Here is a 19,923-nt window from a genome sequence, read left to right as displayed (position 1 = left end):
GAGGCTCTGAGTTACTACAGAGAATTATTTCCCAGGTGTCTGGCTGGTGGTTCTTGCCCACAAACTCCAGGTCTAACCAATCGGCATATTTGATGGCTGGGAAGGAATTTTCCTCCAGCTCAGATTGGCAGAGACCGGGAGGGGGTCACTTTCCTCTGCAACAAGGGGATGAGTTACTTGCTAGTTTGAACTAGAGTAAATGGTGGAATTCTGTGTAACTTGAAGTCTTTAAAAGAACAGTTGTGGACTTCAGTAACTCAGCCAGAGATGAGGGGTCTATTACTGGAGTGGGTGGGTGAGGTTCTGGGGCCTGCGATATGCAGGAGGTCAGACTGGATGATCACGATGGTCCCTTCTGGCCTTGGAGTCTAGGAGTCGAAAGCATTTTGACTTGTGTGAGAAAGCAGGTGGAGTAAGAAGCCAGCATACACTGGGGCTGGCAAATTTTGGAGTGCGAATGCAACGTGAAAACTCTGTGTGTGTGTTTGTGTGCATAGGTGTGTGTATTGTGGGGGGATCCCTTCCAAAGATTATCAGCTGACATAAGAAGAGCATTAAATGCAGCTGAGAGCAACTGTTGTGAAATTCTGTAACTAAACCACTCTTGAGCTGAGCCCATTAATTGACCCATCTAGGAGAAAGGTTTTGGGATCCATGCCCAGTGAGCCATTAACTTATCAAAAGTGCCCAAGAGATGCTAGAAATAAAAAGAGTCAGTGTGAAAAATGCAACAATACCTGCAATCATTACTGCAGCATTCTAAATGAGAACTAGGGAATTTTTTGACTAAATATTTTTTTCATCAGAAGATTCCAATTCATCAAAAATTAAACTTGCAGAGGGAACGAATGGGTTGGTTCTGATGCATTTTCAACTCAATAAAAGTTTTGATTAATAACAGAGTTTTGAAATTGTCATTGTTTTGTTTCAACATTTTCAAAATGAAAACATCCAATTTTTTCAGTTTGAAATGACTTTTTGTTTTGAAATGTAAGATGATTTTAGTAATAAAAAAATTAAATGGTCAAAACTGAAACAAAACAGTTCAAAATGAAACCTTTCAATTGGCTGAATTGATTTTTTTTTTCCTGCGTTTTTGGTTTGTGAAAATTTTCAAGATTTCAACTTTTCCTCCCAATTCGTGGTAGGATAATTTTGTTGATATCTTGAAAATTTTCAGTGGGGAAGAACACTTTGTCCAGCCCAGCTCTGTTTCAGTCACTAGGGCAGAATATTGTAAAATGTAGATGTTGTCAGCACGGCCACTAATCTGCTGTGCCTACTTCCCCCTCTGCCTCACGCTCTCGGCCCACCAAGACAAGCGTTGACAACGTGTAAGAAAGAGACAAGCTGCCTGTGATATCTGTCAGGGGTGGGTATGGCCCACCCAGGGCTACACACTGCATTTACAGATTTCAGCAGTGCTCACTGCTGTTGTGGGACGCTGCTCAAAACGTGGCTCACAGGTGCTTTCCTGGTGGTCTGCAGAATGAACCACTGCAGCTAGGGTGACCAGATAGCAAGTGTGAAAAATCGGGACTGGGGGTGGGGGGTAATAGGTGCCTATATAAGAAAAAGCTCCAAATATTGGGACTATCCCTATAAAATCGGGAAATCTGGTCACCCTAAGGGCAACATCACATGGCAGGGGATTGGGAGAGATGGGTTGATGGAAGAATCTCTCTCTTGTGAAGTGGCTTTCTGAATGAAAGAGCTGGACAGCTACAGCAACATAATCTTTCCAAACCTCTTAGGTCTACAGATTTGGGATGCAAACCCCACTACCCTCTCTTCCTTAAAGTCATCGGTATGTTCCTGTAGGTGGATTATTTGCTGTTTAGGCTACAACTACCCTAAAGGACTCTCTAGTGGTATTTTGGCACCTTCTGGACTAAGGTCAGAACCAGAAGTCCAAGAGGGGGTGACAGGAAAAGCAAGAATAAGATAAGAAAAAAAAGTATCCACACGTTTTTGAAAAGATGTTTGATAGAAGGGAGAAGGGTCATTCAGCATTGTGGAGGGGTTTTAAAGGGGGAAGGGGAAAGGAGGCACATGATGAAAGAGGAGCACCCAAGTATGCTTGATGCAGTCCTCATACTGAATCCTCAATCGCCCTGTACCTTATGCAGTTATGTGCATTCACACAAGTGGGGGTCAAATGCTACCAAATCAGAATTGCCCTCTATGACAATCGATGGCCTGACTGCAGGTCACAGGAAGCAAGCAGAAGGCCCAATAAAACTTCTACTGGTTAGCGATACTTTGGGTTTTTCGCTCACAAATGTTGAAATTCTTACTCAGGCAAAACACATTAGAAAAAAACCCCATTTCCCTTTACCCATCTTAGCTCAGAAAACAGAAACAATTCCATAAATTGGTTGTTTCTTGTCTGCTGCAGTGTCAGGCTCTCCTGCACTAGCCCACCCCTGCTCCATTGGGAGCGGGGTGGGGGGAGAAGCAGTCCATCAGCCTGTTTCAATTGGATTTCTAGGGGCCTGGGGTGTCAGAGAAACTTGTATTTAAAAAAACAACACCACAAAAATGTCAGTTTGGGACCAAATGCGACCTGATGAATGCTTAACTCTCAGCTACCTCCACAACATGCAGACGCTGCAGAGCATGACAAAAGTCTCCCTTGCTTCCTTTACAATACTAATGGGATACTGAGCATCCCCTGGTCCATTAGCTGGAGCCGCAGGCACGCATCGTCCCCAGACACTGGGCCAACGCCAAGCCCTCCATCTTCGGGGGCTGCTGGAGCTTGGAAAAAACCAGCCCAGATATAAAATTGTTTCCTCATAACAACAGTGACTTATCGATCCTGGCTGCCGGCCCTCTCGCTTCCTGCCGTTAATGCCTCTGACACCGCCCCTTTGGCCTATCAACCTGCTGCTGGGCCAGCTTGGTTCTCTTTGGGGTGTGGGGAGAGGAGCAAGAGGCAGAGCCAATCCCCTGCTGCAGAGCGCGCCTCTGGCTTCTCCCCAGCACCACTTCCACCCCACCCTTGTTACCCCTCAGACCAGAGGCTCTATCCCCAGCCCCTCACCCTCTCTGCCGCCACGTGGTCGCAGTCTCAGCTTCTCCTGCAGCCCAGATACATATCCCCAGAGCCACCTCCAGCCCACAGGCCCCGGCCCTGCGGGATCCCTATTCTAAGCTGAGCTGGTTTGGACCATTAGTCAAGTGAATCCATGTGCACACTTCTCCCACACCCACTCCACATTTTCCCCGTGCTACAGCCCTGCCTGCCCCCTTCCCAGCAATACCCATCCCCACGCTACAGCCCTGCCTGCCCCCTTCCCAGCAATACCCATCCCCGTGCTACAGCCCTGCCTGCCCCCTTCCCAGCAATATCCATCCCCGTGCTACAGCCCTGCCTGCCCCCTTCCCAGCAATATCCATCCCCGTGCTACAGCCCTGCCTGCCCCCTTCCCAGCAATATCCATCCCCGTGCTACAGCCCTGCCTGCCCCCTTCCCAGCAATACCCATCCCCACGCTACAGCCCTGCCTGCCCCCTTCCCAGCAATACCCATCCCCATGCTATAGCCCTGCCTGTCCCCTTCCCAGCAATACCCCATCCCCACGCTACAGCCCTGCCTGCCCCCTTCCCAGCAATACCCATCCCCATGCTACAGCCCTGCCTGCCCCCTTCCCAGCAATACCCATCCCCACGCTACAGCCCTGCCTGCCCCCTTCCCAGCAATACCCATCCCCGTGCTACAGCCCTGCCTGCCCCCTTCCCAGCAATATCCATCCCCGTGCTACAGCCCTGCCTGCCCCCTTCCCAGCAATATCCATCCCCGTGCTACAGCCCTGCCTGCCCCCTTCCCAGCAATATCCATCCCCGTGCTACAGCCCTGCCTGCCCCCTTCCCAGCAATACCCATCCCCACGCTACAGCCCTGCCTGCCCCCTTCCCAGCAATACCCATCCCCATGCTATAGCCCTGCCTGTCCCCTTCCCAGCAATACCCCATCCCCACGCTACAGCCCTGCCTGCCCCCTTCCCAGCAATACCCATCCCCATGCTACAGCCCTGCCTGCCCCCTTCCCAGCAATACCCATCCCCACGCTACAGCCCTGCCTGCCCCTTCCCAGCAATACCCATCCCCGTGCTACAGCCCTGCCTGCCCCCTTCCCAGCAATACCCATCCCCGTACTACAGCCCTGCCTGCCCCCTTCCCAGCAATACCCATCCCCACGCTACAGCCCTGCCTGCCCCCCTTCCCCGCAATAGCCATCCGCATGCTACAGCCCTGCCTGCCCCCTTCCCAGCAATACCCATCCCCACGCTACAGCCCTGCCTGCCCCCCTTCCCCGCAATACCCATCCCCACGCTACAGCCCTGCCTGCCCCCCTTCCCCGCAATACCCATCCCCACGCTACAGCCCTGCCTGCCCCCTTACCAGCAATACCCCATCCCCACGTTACAGCCCTGCCTGCAGTTCCCCCTGCACGCCCACATCCATTCAACCTCTTCCTCTCCAAACCCCCCCTATGCTGCTACAACTCCTCCTCCCCACGGCTCGGCCCCTCCTTTTTGATCCTTCCTCGGTCCAGCCGCCCCACGCTTTCCTTCCCCGGCCCGGCTCGGCTCGGCTCGGCTCCTCCCCAAGTCACATCCCCCCCCCGCGCCGGGTCCTCCAGCGCCTCCTAAGAGGCGGACTCTCTGCAGCGGCGGCTCGGGTGCATTGGTCAATTTTCCTGTCAGTGCCCCGGCCCGGGGGCTGGGGCTTCCTCTTTGAAATTGTTGCAAGTTTGGAGGGAGGCAAGGGCCGGAAAGTGGGGAGATTCCCGCAGGAAGGAGGGGGGGGCAGGGCAGGGCAGGGCAGGGCAGGGCCAAGAGGCCTCCATCGCCCTGCGTTGGGATCATTCTTATTTTAGTTTTTATTATTATTACTATTTTTTTTTTGCAGCACATGGGAAGCAAAACTTTCCCACGGCCCCCTTGCCCGCCGCTGCCTCCCGCCCCTCGTGGCAGCCGCCAGCCGCCGCCGCCAGCCCCTGCCCCGGGGCCAGGCGCGCGCGGGCTCCTCGCTGCCCCCCGTGCAGCTGCGCCGCGCCGCCCTGGGCGCTTCTGCCCCGGGTTTGCCGCCCGCGCCTGCGGGCTCTGAGGCATCACAGGCGAGGCCGGGCTGGGGAGGCGGGAGAGAAGCGGCCTCGCCCGGCGAGGGCACAACTTCAGGGATGGGCGCTTTGCGGGGAGCCTGCTCCGGCTGTGCCCGGCGGCGGCTTTAGTGGAAGCGGGGAGGCGACGCAGCTGCGCGGCCGCTCTGCTCCGGTCTCGTCATGGGCACGGGGATGTGCTCGAGGAGGCAGAAGGGGCTCTTGCAAAGCGGCTTCTGCCTGGTGGCGGTGGCTTGTTTGGGCTCCGGAGTTTTCATGTACGGTCACTTGCAGCAGAAGGCGAGGAACGCCGAAGCCCTGGCTCTGAAATACAAACAGCAGCAGGAAGCCCTGTCCGCCCAGCTCCAAGGTGAGTGAACCCCTGTGTGGCTTTGCGCCTCTTGGACCCCCCCCCCCCTCCCCGCTTAAAGTGCTCTGCTGGATGATTCCTCCCCAGCGCCGCTAACAAGTGTTAGCTGCTCTTTGTAAACAGGCTCTGGTGCCGATGTGAAGGGGTTGCAAAAAGGCAGGGCTCCAGCCTGCTCCTTTTTTAACCTCCCTGCCTGGAAATAGGCTTACTATGCATCTCAGCTTTCAGAGTGGCAGCCGTGTTAGTCTGTATTCGCAAAAAGAAAAGGAGGACTTGGGGCACCTTAGAGACTAACAAATTTATTAAAGCATAAGCTTTCGTGAGCTACAGCTCACTTCATCGGATGCATTCGGTGGAAAAAACAGAGGGGAGATTGATTTTCTTTTTACACATCTCAGTCTCTCTCTGCAGATAGCACCAAGGGTCCCCTGTGCCTTTGTTTAATCCTTGAGTTCAGTTACATCTGATCTTCCCGGGTTTATGTCCTGGTACTGTCTTTGGCTCATTAGCACAAGCTTTTATGTAACTTTTTGGTTTTTAATTATATCAATTAACTCTTATTTGGCTAGGCAGAATCAGAACCATAATACCCAGCTCTTCTGGGTGAGGAAAGTTAGGTGCCAGGATACCAAATTGTGGGAGGGAAGGTTTTTTAAGTTATCATAACATCCGGCACAGCTGTTTTGAGCAGAGAAACCCCCTCAATTTAGTGAGAAAATTGATCTGCTGTTCTCCTAGTGCTCCTGCCTGCCTGTCTTGTTGTTGATGAATGCTAATATAATGCCATAGCAATGAGGCGTGCTTAGGGGGAATTGACTATGCAGGGCCCATTCCTGGAATCCAAAGGGAAATCGCTTTTTTGGGGCTGTATCTCTGTAATTTTTCCAGAAGGACCACCCACTTATACTGGCAGAGTTTCTGCACAAATACCACTAGCAGCAAACTTTTTTAAAAAATTGTTCTCCCCCCCCCCCCACCTTCCCTTCAGACAAAATCTCCAAACTTGGGAATTTTTAATTTTAGCTCCTGGAGAGATTTCCCAGAACGGCAGGATGGAAGACGTGTTCTTGTTCTGAACTCTCTTTTTTTTCTGGACTGTTCATTCTAGACTTCTTGTCTCTTTGCTAAATCTAGAGCTCCCAGTGTTAACACCAGCATTCTCCCAAGGTCCTGAGCCTGTCTGTATCTTTGTTAGATATAAGTAAAGGGATTTATTCCTTGGAGTCCAATTCTCTGGAGCCAAGAGCTCTGCATCTGTAGGGTGGACTCAGCTATGGAATGAAGACCCACAGAACACATTTCGTATGGCTACACGCCACTCTGATTCTGGTGTCTCAAGGACAAGAGAATCACTTAAACATATTTCTGGTCATAAATAATAGACTAGTTTCTGGCATGTAAAGACAAGATGTTCCTCAGGCTCAGAACAATTATGACCTCCATCAGATATAAAATTATATCTTATGGACGGTAGCCTGCATTGCTAAGAAGGTCTACTGGTTCCATCCCTGCCATTGACTTGAGCAGGATTATGCTGAAGCATTTTCTTTTCTGGGTCAAATCTTCCAAAGTGTGTGCGTGCTGCATTGCATGCCCGCAGGTGCCAGTGTGCATGTGCTGTGCAGAACTTGGCATGCAATTCAGCACGTGCTCTTCTTGCAATTTGGACTCTGTGTTCCCATCTGTAAAATGGGTAGAGTGACTTTTTATCTGCCTCACAGGGGTGTAGCAAAGTGTAAATCTGTGGCGTGCTGTGTATGTGTTCAATACTTACAGTTCGCTTCCGTTTTTCCTGCTAATTGCTTGTGGCATTAAGGCAGCAGCTATAGGTGGTGCCTCTGGCACTGCCCCACCAGAGACCTCCCACACGGGCCTCTGATCAGAGACAGCTGGGTCCAGATAGAAGGATCAGCGGTGCAGATATTCAGTCCACACTATTTCTGCTGACGCCCACCATCGGGGTGGGGTAGATGTTAAAAGAATAAGTTGAGACCACCAATCTCTGGGACCTGGTTCTGGGAGCAGTACAGAGGAAGTTACGGAAGTCAGGCTCATAATGTTATTCCACTCGGAGAAAGTTTTTGTTTGGATGCGTGAACAGGTAGCAAGTCGCCTGGTCGGTTTCAACCTTACCACTAACAAATACAGGCATTGCCATGGAAACCCTTCATATTTTGGGAACATTTTGTCCAGTTATTTTAAGAAAGATGAAAGTTTGATTCAAATTTTGTTGGCAAAAGAGGCAGAACAGACTGGCATCCGCAAAGCTGTCAGTGCTGTTCATAGGTACCTTCAGGTACATCGATAGTTGCACATCTTGCTGTGTATCTCATACTGTCTTCCCATACCTCCACCAGTAGCATTGGTCTGGTGCTTAAAGCCGGGGAGTGGGCACAGGGCTCCTGGGGGCTGTACCCAGCTCTGCAGCTGTCTTGCTCTAAGACTTCGAGCAGTCGCTTTACCCACTCTGTGCCTCAGTTTCCCCCGTCTCTCTGTGTGTAAAACAGAGACAGTATTTCACAGGAGGCTGAAGCAGGCAATGTTCACCCCGCACTCTACATAGTTCTTCCCATCTCTGAGGTACTTCCTGTTCCCTTCACAGCCAGCAGAGCAAGTGGCCAACGCTTCTGGCTGTCCTGTAAATAAAGTTTTCAAGTGGAACAACAGGCCACAAATTATTGCCGGGGAAAGGAAAGGGAGGGGAGGAAGTGAGCCTGTTCTCCTTGCAGGGCTGCCCTGGAGCCAGTGACACGTGGCCCAGGTTATGTCCTCTTGTTGGCACAGGCAAATGGATCTTCCCTTGCTCTGCTGTCAAACAGGAGCCGAGCAGCTGCTGAAATCGCTTTGGAATAAAATGGGCGGGCTCTGAACTCGGCTGCTTGTATCAGAAATGTGAAAGGAAGAGAGGGAGGCTTCCTAAGTGTGTGGGTGCCTCCTGTCCCACATAGTCTCGCTGCTCCAAGCCAGGGCATGAACCATTGGGGCCCCCTGCAGTGTGATCAGTGGGGCCTGAGGGGGAAAGCTTGCCTGCTGCTGCCTGGGATCCGCTACGCGCGTCTGGTGCTTGGGGGTGCTGGTGTGAGACAGAAACTGCCAGGCCTTCTGGTCCTTGGCTGGGCTCAGCTGTCTTTTAAGGGATGAGGTTGAGGGACCTATCACGGGTCAGTGGGAGACGGTGAGGGGATTACATAGGCGCACCCAGGTTGCAGCCTGGCGTGCCCTGCCTAAGATCTCATTCCTGCTGAGGCTCCAGATTTCCCCCACCCCAGACTAATGCAGAGCCCTGAAATTTTGTGGCAAGTGGCTTTAAAAATGCCTTCCCTTTCCTCACAGGGTCAGGGAAGAGGGGGTGTGTGTGTGTGTTGGAAGGTTTTAGATGCTCTTTACCAATGACCGTATTGACCGTGGAGACTGAGACTGGTGTGATCTTATTTCAGTTATTTTACTAGCAAATGGTGCTATCAGCGCATTGGAACTGGGGGATGGAAAAGATGTACTTACAACCCCATCCGGTTCTCCCTACCTCTGCCCTGTGGCCTGGCACGTACACTCACACATTAAACAGACTTCTGGGCCAGAAGAATTCTCCATCTCCTAAAGAGCCACCATCATACATGGGTGACAGTAAGACTTTAATACTCCTACCCCAGCCACTGGGCATCCATCATGTGCTTTGTTGCCTTTGCCACCGCTCATGAGTAGAAAGAGCTGCATGGTAATGCTGGCTCTCATTCTGGGTTGTAATCTGTTGCTCACCCCCCCCACCCCCCCGCCCCTTCCATGTGTGATTTCTTGAAAGCTGCTGCAGTTTGGCATTTTGGGAGGTGGGGGTTTGCTACGCCAGAGATGGCGCCAGTGTCACGGGCAGTGGGTTGTGACGTGACTGAAGCAATCTGGCAGTGGGATTCAATTGATTTCTGTAGAAGAGAGAGAGAAGCTACCTGGGTGGTTAGCATGGGGGGGAGGGAGGGAAAGGAGCAGGGCTAAGTACTACATTGAAGTTGGTGTGGGACTTTGTGTGCTGTGAAACTGCCTGTAGTTTGCAGGCATCCAAATGCATCCGATGAAGTGAGCTGTAGCTCACGAAAGCTTATGCTCAAATAAATTTGTTAGTCTCTAAGTTGCCACAAGTCCTCCTTTCTTTTTGCGAATACAGACTAACACGGCTACTACTCTGAAACCTGCCTGTAGTTTGCAGTTCTGAGATGTATGTTCAGTATCCTGCCGTTGCAATTGCTGCAAACTCACTCACTCATCCTAGCAAAGCAAGAGCCACGCCTGATTATTGTAACAAATCCAGGGCTACCTTGGAATTTCGCTATGCTGCCCTTGGAACTTCTCTGCCAAAGCTGTGAGAGAGCCCTGGTGCTTCTGCTCCAAAGTCACTGGCTTCTTACCCCAAACTTTAACGTAGACTCTCCATTAGCTGTTCATGCTATGGGGCATAGGACACACAGCTGAATTCCTGATTCCTTCCAGTAGAGGTCAGTAGGATATGACTTAACCAGGTCATCCCATAACATTTGAAGTCTGGAATTGTAGATTTTTATTAAGGACAAAGCGATTTGTGTCACCAGGTAGCTGAGGACATGAAACAACTTGTCATAGGAAAAGATGCACCAAGGTTAACAGCAGAGTCAGTAAGATGTGAGGGAGCTCAGACCTGTCCCCATCTACACAGTTCACGTATGTTAGTATTTCTAAGCAAATCCTCCAGTTCAGGGGAATGTGTGTAGTGGCAGGAAATGGTTAAGAAAATTAGCTCTCATTTAATTTTTGTTCAAGTCTATTCTTTTCAGAAGTTCAGGGCTTTGTATTTTAGTTTGCTTGGCAGCATGTGACACTGCTTTAGCCCTGGAATTCTGGCGAAACTCCAGCTCTGTTAATTACACTCCGACCTCCTTAAATACCCTGCTGTAATTTCAACTGGCTACAGAGTTCTTCACTTCCTGCCCTAGGCTGCTATGTAAAACTACTCTGCTCTGTTAAGCAGCTGCTGTATTCCACCTCCGAGATGGGTGAAGTGATCCTTCCGTACAGGACTTACTTCCAGTTTGTGCAAAACTTAATCCAAGTTTACAAGGTTCTGATAGCTTTGCGTGAAAGGTGGTATGGAAGGCAACGTTTTGTCCTTCTCATTGGCTGCAGGGAAGGCTTACCTTGCTTTTAACGTACCTGGCCCCGGGAGTCAGGAGATAGGGGGTTGTGTTTGGCTCTGCCACAGAGTTCCTGTGTGATGTGGAGCATGTCATTGCCGAGAGATGGCCCTAATTTGTGAAATTAGGATTAGGATTTTTGGATCTGGGCTTCGGTTCAAGTTTGTCACTACATATAACTGCTCCATGCCTCATTTTCCCCATTTGCATCATGGAGATAGTAGCACCTCATACCTTTATGGGGCTGTCAGAGCAGACCTATGCTGCACAAAGGATGTGACTGAGTGAACACTTGTGTTGCAGAACACATGCAAGTATCTCTTTTGACATGAAACTTCCCTTGCATGGTGCACCATGCACTTCTTTCTTCTGCAGTTCCTAACAGCACCGGGTTGTTTAACCAGAGTTGGGGGCCTTTGGTCTTGTCTGAGCTTGGCTTGGCAGTTCTTCCCACTGTTAGGAGGTGGTTTTGAAGTAACACATAAAAAAGGCTTCTAATTCTGGGTTTTAACCAATTAACTAATAAAACATCCTTGATTTAAAAATGTGTTTATCCAATAAACACTAGAAATAGTTACTTGTATCTAAGGGGTTGTCTACATGGAGCAGTAATATGGATTTAGGAGGTGTGATTTTTTTAAAGCGCACAAACATGTGCATTAATGGTCCATGTAGACCTTGCTGGTCTACCCTAGAGGTACTCTAGTGCACTTTAATGTAGTGCTGTTTGAAAGAGTAGTATGTTAAAGCGCACTAGGGATCATTACGAGAGATTACTCATTACAGTATATACTACTGTAATGGGCAATGTATATAATATTACATGACTATACAAAGAGAGCCTCGAAAACCCCCGATTTTGAACATCTACATAAAATTTAAGAATTGCTAAAAAATAATCTCCCAAAGATGAAATGAATAACCCCCCAAAAACAGAAGCCCTACATATAAACAAGCCCATGTGGCAGTTGTTTGTAATGACTGTGTCCAATATTGATGTCTCGGGTCAATGCATCTTGATGATCCCTTGCTTATGTCTTGAAACTATCAGTGTTCTTGGAAACTAGCGCTGTTGACTGAAATACCCTCATGCCAAATACCCAGAGGGGAAATTTCCTCCTAGCGCATGGCTGCTCATGCAAATGTAATGAACTTCAGTGTGAAATTGTGAATCAGAGGGATCCTAAAAACCAACAGTGCCATTGCTTGCCAGTCTTCCAGGTGTCTTCGTTGCTAGCCAAAGCAGCCACGCCTTTTTACTGCTGGAACACCATGTCCAATCTCCCATCCCACCAAAGAGTTGTTACCATCCCTGGCTGTGTCCCAGCTTAATTTACACTGGGAGCTCTTTGTGGCAAATGAGAAACTCACAAAGAAGGGTAGTGCCGAGAGGGCCTCTGGAAGGTGACTGACCTTCAGATGACAGAATGTCATTGACTGAGCTCCTTCATGTGTGTCTGTGTGCTGACTTTGGCTTGGATCGAGCAGGGCAGGGAAAACCCCCAGGGTGACCTCTAGCTGAGCAAATGGCTGGATAAGTGCTTCTAAAAATATAGTTGTCGTTGAAGACTTGCGAGTGCTATGCTCGTGTTCCAGCCGGCTGAGCCACTCCAACAGCGGGGGGCCTGCTTTGAAGGATGATTTCAGGTCCTTGGGATGGAAAGTTAAACAGCAGTTCCTGGCCTGAGTTACGAAGAGCCTGTTGAAAACTGAAAGGATCACTCCCTCTTCTCCCCCTTCCCCTTCAAATGTACAGTTTTTCAGGAACCAAATTGACAATCAAGCAGCTGTGACTGAGAACTTTAACCCTTCCTGATCCCAGTACTGACAATCCCAAGTGTTCAAACATCATAAGCCGGGCCCAAAAAATCACAGGATTGGCTTGACAATCATGACAAGTTTTACACTGTTTTTCTTTGTCTTGGGTTTCTGAACCTTGAGGTTGCACTCTGGTCATGCTTTCAAGTTTTTCCGTGTAACCATGAGAGCTAAAACTTTAAAAATGAGCTGAGATTCTCACCTAATCATCTGACTCCAGGAGCTGGGGCTTTAAAAAAATCCACCAGATAAAGAATCATAGAAATGTCAGGCTGGAAGGGACCTTGAAAAGTCATCAACTCCAGCTCCCCTGCACTGAGGCAGGACCAAATAAACCTAGAGCATCCCTGACAGGGGTTTGTCCAACCTGTTCTTAAAAAATCTCCAATGATGGGGATTCCACAACCTCCCTTGGAAGCCTAGTTCATGGGTTGTAAAACCTGCAGGGGAACAACTTAAGGGAAACGCTTGGTTCTTTTTCGTTTTCAGGGTTGGCTTAGATTCTAGGCCACAATGGACCTGACAGTGTCCTGGCAGAATGGACAATGCCTTTATTTTTAGTAGAGTCTCGATGCACCAGCCGAGACCGGGTACTTATTGTGCTGGGCATTGTAATGCACAGAATAAGAGACAGTCCCTGCCCTGAAGAGCTTACAGTCTAAATAGACCAGATGGCCAAAGAAAGAATTATTATCCCTATTACATAGCAGGGGAATTGAGGTACAGAGAGACTAAGTGATGTGGCCAGGGTTACGCAGGGAGCCTGTGGCAGAGCAGGGAATTGAACCCAGGTCTGAGCCCTCACCCAGCATCCTTCCCACCGGTCAAACGACTTCTTTATGATGTGCATAGTAACCGACCCTCTCTTTGCTCTGTTGCTTCTGGGCCATCTCCTTTGCCCCTCTCTTTCATGCTTCACTCAACCACTTTAGCAGACAAGACCTTGCTGGCAGGGTGAGTCCGGCTCCGATTTACTGCAAGATTTTCGTGTGGTTGAATTGAATTGGGGGCGGGGGGAGACTCATTACTGAACCACTCGGTGGCTCAGGCGCATTGTCATGGGCCACCGCGCTGAGGGCTCTGCCAAGAATGAACAGTGCAGGCGCTGTGCAGCTTTGGGAACGGAGGCTCAGCGAAGCTGCTGAATAAACTGCAGGGCCTGGAATAGTTACAGGGACGTCAAAACTCTTGCCAAGGGTTGGGGTTTAGCAGCCTTGCCTCCCCAGCTGTTTCAATCCCCTTCTCCCAATCAGCTATGCTTCTTCAAGGGATTGGAAGGTCCTTGCTGGTCAGTTGCTCCTGTTGTTGATCCTCCCAGAAATTCCCCTAGCAAGGAGGATTCTGTGGGAACTCTATGCTGCACAGAGAAACGTGCATGGCTGCGGTGTGTGCTCTCCTTACTGTCCAGGCAGAAGCCTTTGCTTTCCACTGTGGCCCTTCCTCTTTAGGGGGTTGGGTTTTATACCTGAGTTCTCTCTGCCTGACGCAGGACCGGTCCCATTACCTCTTTTTGGGCTTCCCTCTTTGGAACTTTCAAATCGGAACTTGTTGCCAGGGGATGTTGTGAAGGCCAAAAGTATAACTGGGCTCAAAAAAGAATGAGAGAAGTTCATGGAGGATGGGTCCATCATTGGACATTAGCCAAGATGATCAGGGACACGACCCAGTGCTCTGGGGGTCCCTAAGCTTCTGGCTGCCGGAAGCTGGGACTGCATGACAGGCGATGGATCACTTAATTGACCTGTTCTATTCATTCCCTTTGAAACATCTGGCTCTGGCCACTGTGGGAAGACAGGACGCTGGGCTAGATGGGCCATCGTTCTGACCCAGCATGGCCATTCTTATGACACTCTCCTGCCTTCACCAGGCGCTTGTGGGATTCTGCAGTGTTGCAGAAATGCAGAGCACAAGAGAAGCAGCCTGGCAGGGTCCCCTGCACTCCGTTGGATGTGTGCCCCCAGCGCTCTTGGGGACTGTGCTCTCTTGCTCCATTGTCTGCTCTCCGAGGGGCCTGCCCTCCGGTTGGCTCAGGGCTCAAGGAGATGTTTTCAGCAGGGAAACTGGTAATTATTTTTAATCCAAGCTGCACTGGGCTCTGTTGGCTTAGATAGAGAGGAGGTGAGGGCCAGTGGTTAAAATGCATGTCTGGGCATCAGGAGATCTGGGTTCTAGACTGGACTTTGTCACTGACTCGCTGTACGTTCTCTGGCAGGTCATGTCCCTGCTCCGTGCCTCACTTTCCCCATTTGAAAAATAAGACGTAGGCCTGGTCTACACCCAAAACTCAATAGCTACGTTGCTCAGAGCCATGAAAAATGTTGTCCTGAGCACTGTAGTTAGGTTGACCTAACCTCACCTTCCCCCCCCTCCCCATGTAGATCTGGCTAGGGAATGGAGGGATTCTTCAGGAGAGCAGGATTACCTACATTGATTGAAAAAAACCCCTTCTGTCGCTACCGGGCTTACGGGGGCCCGCTGTATCTGTGCCGCTGTCGTGTAGACAGAACTGAGACTTGACTTACCTCCCCCTTGAGGATGTTGTGAGGCTTTATGCATTACATTGTAGGTGCTACAACAGGACCAGGTTAATAGAAGGGACCACGTGATCATCTGGTCTGACGTCTGGTCTAATGAAGATCAGCAAATTTCACTTTGTGATTTCTGCATCGAGCCCCTAACTCGCGGTTGTGCTAGAGCACATCTTTTAGAAAGGCTTCCAATCTTGATTTCAGGACTTCGGAATTGTAGGTTAAGTTCATGTCTATATAATAGAGGTGTGTGTGTGTGTATGCACTCCCCATGTGTGTATAAAATAGCATACACAGATGTGTACATAACCCTAGTTTGAAGCTTAGCGCGATTGGGTGGCTGCACAATAATATTTTAGACACAGTCAAAGCATTCCTAGAATTTCCTCTGATTTGGAGTCCCTGCTGCCACGCGTCTTGCATCCATGGGATCCTGGCACTGAGCATGCCATGTGTTTGGGAGGCTTTTGGGGGGGGGCGGGGGAGGCAGTAATTGTTTTTGCCTGCTGCCGAGTGATCAAGCTGATGATGTGACAGCCTTTCAAGATTGATTATAGACATCTGAGGATTTTGGCTGCGGCCCGTGTAATGTATTGCAAGGTTTCACAAAAAGAAAAGGAGTACCGGTGGCACCTTTTCTTTTTGCGAATACAGACTAACACAGCTGCTACTCTGAAACCTGCAAGGTTTCAGTGAGGGATGGTCGTGCGTGTGCAAAAGGGCCCAGCTGTGAAAGGATTTTCTTTGGAAGCAGCTGTTTTGTCCCCTCTGCCACCCAGTCACAGCCCAGCACCATGCCTCAGCCTGGACAAGTCTCCTTTCTGGAAGCAGGAGGTATTAGCAAACCAGGGAGAGCTCTTGGGGAGCTTTCAGATTTCAAACTGGATTAAAATCATCATACATCAGGAGGTTTCTTTGGCACTTTATCTGTCATGTGGCTGATGCACAAAACAATCCTTCGCTTTCCCTCCGGGTTACTGCAGTGCACAGCATAGATGTTCTTTTGTGCATGTAATGGGAGAGCAAGCTGGTTGGCCCATTTATCCTCAATGGCTTGTGTCTGCTTTAGGACCAATTAATGGGTCGGGGAGGGGGTGGGTGGGAGGAAGCATTCGTCTGGCTGTCTCCTGCGTGCGGCTGACACAGTTTCAGAGCAGCTGACCTGGGAGGCACTGGGCAGCTTGAGTCTTGCAGTGGACTCGGCTGGGAGTTGTTTCAGACTTGCTACAGAGAGGAAGCTTGTGATTTGGCTGGCCAAAGAAAAACAAACTCCCAGGCTTCCTAGCTCAGGCACCAAAGCAGGTCTCCGTCATGATAGAGGAGCATCCCCTTTGCAAACCTCCAGCCCAAGCGGCTTGTTTGCTGATGCTACAGCACAGGGCAAGGTATAAGAACCTGGAGAGAGAACTAGTTTGTACCCAAAATCTGGGCACTTTTACTGCAACAGTGATTTGCTTATAGTGCATACATAGCAACTCGTCGCACCTTGAATGTTCCAAAGCATTTTACAAATTGGGGTCTCTGTAGAAATAATAATGCATCTAGGGATCTTTTCCCCTGCCACTTAAATGCAGCCGCCTATGGTGTTGAATGCAATAGCTGCATGGTCAATTGGGAATAGTCTCAATTAAAAGTACAGAGGGTGGCTGCTTGCCTTTTTTTTTTTTTAAGGTAGAAGGTCAAATTGGAATCACTCAGACAGCAAAAGCTAGCCCCCACCTGTTGTGAAAAGTCTTTACTAATCACACCTGGTTGGAACATTCTACTTCTAGATGCGCAGTGCTCCCCCAACGCCATGCCGGTTTGGTGCCCAGGCAGAGTTCGTCCTGTCAATTCACTGACACCCACTTTGCGCTGCACCCAGGATTTCCTTAGCGTCCTCCCAGTCCAATTATTGGCCTGGCCTTGCTTAGCCTGGGAGATCTGGTAGGGTTGCAAATTCTCATAGCCCTGAAGCAAGCCCTGGACATCCAGTCAAATGAGGTGTCTGTGCGCTGGCCTGTTTTCCCTGGAATCCTCAGTTCAAATCCTATCTTGGGCCGAAAGTTCAAATAAACCTGGTTTCCCTGGTCATGCCCAAAACGCCGATGGTGTGGCCTGGCATGACAGGTCCTCTTCGATGGGAGGGGACAGAGGACTGGAGCAGCAGTCGGTGCTGCTGTGGGTCAGTGGAAGCTTGTGCAATGCAAGGCTCAAGTCCGCACTCTTGAGCCTCATTTTTAGGGCAATCCCACTTGGGATACAGTGGGCCCATAGAAGATTGACTGAGCAGCATGACTTGTCTTCTGGACAGGAAATACTTCCCGCCACCCAGTTCCTTCTGCCTCTGGGCACGCTTGCATGGCTCTCTCACGCTCTTTTGTCATGCTGTACCTCCCTTTCTAGGAGTGTTTTTCCCCCGCAGGAATTTTTGTCCAAATCAACACTGTTTAAAATGGTTTAGAGCAGACTGTGATGAAAACAGCCTTTTCTGTCGAAATCAGGTTTTGGCGATAATTTTCCAAGTACCTCTAATTCCGAGCATGTCTCTGGCCAATGGTCCACTGTCACACCCTCGATTCCCCTCCAGTCTCTCTCCCTTGGCCATTCCTCGAGGGTTCTCAGAAATGTTCAGCATTGGCCTAACTTTGCTCCCGTTGCCGTGCAAAAGTCCCGTTAACTCCAGCGGGAGCAGAATTGGGCCAGTGCTGAGTGCTTCTGAGACGCCCACCTAGGATTTGCCCTTCGCTATTATGAACTTGCCGTTATTGCTAATGGAGTTTTTAAGACTGCGCTTTTGGTTTTCCATCCTGCCCTTTAATGTTCCATCAAACGTAATTGTCAGGAGCATTTGATCTTATTCATCGATATAAGGCGGGTTGGGGAGGATTGACAGAGCCTTTAAAGACCTTGTTGCCGATGTGAAATCACTCACTAGACAGATGCTCTTAGGAGCTGAAACTCTTTCCAGCTAAACGCAGGTAGAGATCGAAGGCTCTTTTACTCGGTTAAACTGTTGACTTGGACCACCTGAACACTGCAACTGCTGCTCTGTTTGGGCTGCTTTTCCTGCGAGGAGCCATGGCTTGGACTCGGATGGTCACAAGCTATCGGGTGCTGTGCTGCCTTGAGGGGTGAGTGGCTGTGGGACGGAGCCAGTTGATCCTTTCTGCGTCTCATTTGGGCTGCTCCGCTCCCAATTCCAGCTCCCTTTTCCGCCATCACTTTACAAAGAAATCTCTTAGCCCCTTGGCGTGTTACTGCAGCCCAGCTGTACGGAGTGACTGTACGTTAACAAGCTTCCTCAGCGTTTGCCCCAGGATATAACGTGTGGCTGACCCCATCCAGAACTGGCAACTCCACGCTTTTTGGTGGCAAAACCTGCTCCCTTTAATTTGATAACTATTCACCTGGCCCAGACTGATGCTGTGACTTGCGGGAGAGCAGGAGGAGGGCTCCGTCCCACTAGTGAGTCATCTAGTTCCATGTTTCTTTCCATGATGGGGAGACAATAGGATGGAGATGAGGATGGGAAGAAATAGAAACCATTTGCCCACTCGTCACAGACACAACTGCAGTTATTTGTTTTTGTTTATGAACATTTGGGGTCTCCAAACACCTGTTTGAAGGACCCCAGAACACTTGCAAAACCCGCTAGATGGGATTTCACGTCCGTATTACAAAACCTCCCTTTTGGCTTTTGAGCCAGCTCTCAACCAAAAGGCCCTTGCAAAAGGCCCAGCTCTCTTCTTATCCCACTGCTTCTCCTTTTGGGGATGATACCTGTTGGATTTAGGATAACTGGAGCTGCATGTTAATTCAACCTCTTTGCTTCACCTGCTTTGAAGTGAGACCTTCACTCCCTTTGAGGAACGGATTCCTCTGTTGAAATGCTGTCCAGTGATGTCTTCAGAGCTATATTGTCTGAGGAATCATAGTAGATACCCCTATGGCCAATTTATTGGAGGGAGGGGGATTGTTTGCTTTTTCACTAGTGGCAGAACTACATGACCCTCTGTGGATAACCTCCAGCACCTGCCATGTTCTGACTCAATTACGTGAGGTCAGAGTGCAGAAGGGTTGGCACATAAGAACGGCCACACTTGGTCAGATCAAAGGTTCATCTAGCCCAGTATCCTGTCTTCCGACAGTGGCCAATGCCAGGTGCCCCAGAGGGAAAGAACAGAACAGGGCAATTATCAAGTGATCCATCCCCTGTCGCCCATTCCCAACTTCTGGCAAACAGAGGCTAGGGACACCTTTCTAATTGCTGGTAACCGAATGCCTGAGGCCCCGCCCTGCCCTGCCTCTTCCCACAAGGCTCTACCCCCATCACTCGCTGGGTCGTCTCAAGGAGCCTGCCTTCACGTCGGAGGTGGCCCCGGCTGGCATGGGTTAATGACCCAGCATTGCCCCATGGTAACTGGACTTTTGGTTTGGGTGCTATTTAGGGTTGCCAGGTCCCCTTTTCGAAAACCGAGCACCTGGCAACCCAAAATGGCACCCAGAAGCCAAAAACCGGACTGTCTGGGTAAAAACCGGACAGATGGCAACCCTAGAGTGCAGGGATAATTTACTTAGAAGGGACGCAACAGTGACTGTGATTATGATTGTGAAGGGCTCTTTGTCACCACAGTTCATATGCATAAAGGGTGCTTCAGGGTCTCGGGGAATCTGTACCATTGAGTAGCTGACAAATAGCATGTGACGTATATACTCCATACATGGCATCCTTCAGAAAGCCATGACTGTACTGGAGTGTCTGTCAAACAGAGCAACTAATCCTCTAATACCATAACGCGCATTTCACCATCCCTGAGAGCAGGAATCCTCTCCAGGGTACCCAGGGACACAGCTGCCAGCAGCCTTTCTGCAAACTCACTGGCAGGGTGGGGCCTTGCTTGTACAGCGGGCTGCTCCCTCTGGTACACTCTGGCTCTTGTTTTATTACTGGGGCCAGCTCATCG

At 49.9% G+C, this 19,923-nt stretch overlaps 1 protein-coding gene across 1 annotated transcript in view; it reads left to right on the top strand.

The window, feature by feature from the left end:
• The first annotated feature begins 5,082 nt into the window (after positions 1 to 5,082).
• Positions 5,083 to 19,923, top strand: part of LOC119845152 (Golgi integral membrane protein 4-like) — a 74,433-nt gene continuing 59,592 nt past the window's right edge. Inside the window, 1 exon segment of the mRNA XM_038377030.2 lies at positions 5,083 to 5,475. Coding sequence (XP_038232958.1) covers positions 5,289 to 5,475 — 187 coding nt within the window. The 5' untranslated portion in view covers positions 5,083 to 5,288.

The sequence above is a fragment of the Dermochelys coriacea genome, chromosome 18 (assembly GCF_009764565.3).
Source record: "Dermochelys coriacea isolate rDerCor1 chromosome 18, rDerCor1.pri.v4, whole genome shotgun sequence".
NCBI classification, from domain to species: Eukaryota; Metazoa; Chordata; order Testudines; family Dermochelyidae; genus Dermochelys; species Dermochelys coriacea.
This window is presented reverse-complemented; position numbering and strand designations above follow the sequence as displayed.